We start from the raw sequence: 1,028 nt of genomic DNA, 5'->3' as shown, positions 1-1,028 counted from the left end.
TTAAGCTAGCCTTCGCACTTCCTCCTCCAGCTGTCCTGCGCGACCAGGGTCGCGCGCTGCAGCTTGATCCCGCTCTCGCTCTACATCATGTAAGTGTTGCCTCAGTTCTGTTTCCTCTGCATTCCGAGAGATTTCCGCCTCCCCGACCTCAGATACACGGGAAGAACTGACCCGCTGATGCACATGGAGCGCTTCAACAACATAATGGGGGTACAGGGATTATCTCTGTTGATGCGAGATTCCGGTTCTCCTCGTTCTGCGATCAGGATCTCTGCTCGATCAACTTCGTCACTACCAGGAGGTCTCCTCGCCAGGCTTCTTCTCCGGAGGTCCCTGCGTACACAGATAAGTCAGAGTACGCCGGTTGTTTTCCCGGCGCAAACCCTCCGACGCTCAAGTCAGATATGAAGGTTCGGGAAAAGCTTGCCACAGGTCTTATGGCGTTTCTTGTGGTTTTCTCCCCTTTTCTCAAGAATGCCAACCCTTTTACCTTCGTTGGCTACCTTTTTATAGGCTTCCTCTGAATCTCAGTCTTCCGCTCTTTTCGAGACGGTATGGGACTTCAACTGCTGCGTTATGGGCAAAACATGGGATCTAGCGTGTTACGCCACAGTTCAGGGGAAAGCGTGGCTGTTGTGCCTAGATTCTCGTGCTGGAGAGCACGTCTTGCCAACTGCCGTCGACCGGGTCTCCTCGCCTCTCGATCTCTAGCCGGAATGGCCTCATGCCTTTTATAGGAATTGGCCTCGCGGACGACAACATCGTGGACGAGCAGGATGTTTCTGATCCTGTTCTTCCACGCGCTAGGCTTTAACGGAACACATCGGTTCGCAGAACTCCGCCATCAGATGTCCGCTTGTCATTCCTGGTCCCTTCGACGCATTTGTCCCAAACAGTATCCCTCCCAAACAATCTCCATCCCAAAGGTGCAGGGTGTTCCCACTATCCCTTGAGGGACGTGCACGAGAATGGTACAGGAAACTTCCTCGGGGCAGCATAAAAACCTTCGAGCAGATGTGCCAGGAATT

General features: G+C 53.3%; 1 protein-coding gene across 1 annotated transcript in view; it reads right to left on the bottom strand.

Moving 5' to 3' along the window:
• The window catches only part of LOC112096357, a 4,406-nt gene extending 3,561 nt beyond the window's left edge, over positions 1–845 (bottom strand). Inside the window, exons 1-2 of the mRNA XM_024179782.1 lie at positions 816–845; positions 19–174 (exon numbers count right to left, since the gene is read on the bottom strand). Of these exons, the coding sequence (XP_024035550.1) occupies positions 19–174; positions 816–845 (186 nt within the window). The remainder of the gene's footprint in view (positions 1–18; positions 175–815) is intronic.
• Between the last annotated feature and the right edge of the window lie 183 nt (positions 846–1,028).

Source organism: Citrus clementina, unplaced genomic scaffold (assembly GCF_000493195.1).
Source record: "Citrus clementina cultivar Clemenules unplaced genomic scaffold, Citrus_clementina_v1.0 scaffold_8, whole genome shotgun sequence".
NCBI lineage: Eukaryota > Viridiplantae > Streptophyta > Magnoliopsida > Sapindales > Rutaceae > Citrus > Citrus x clementina.
The sequence above is the reverse complement of the archived record's forward strand: the minus strand, read 5'-3'. Positions and strand labels throughout refer to the sequence as shown.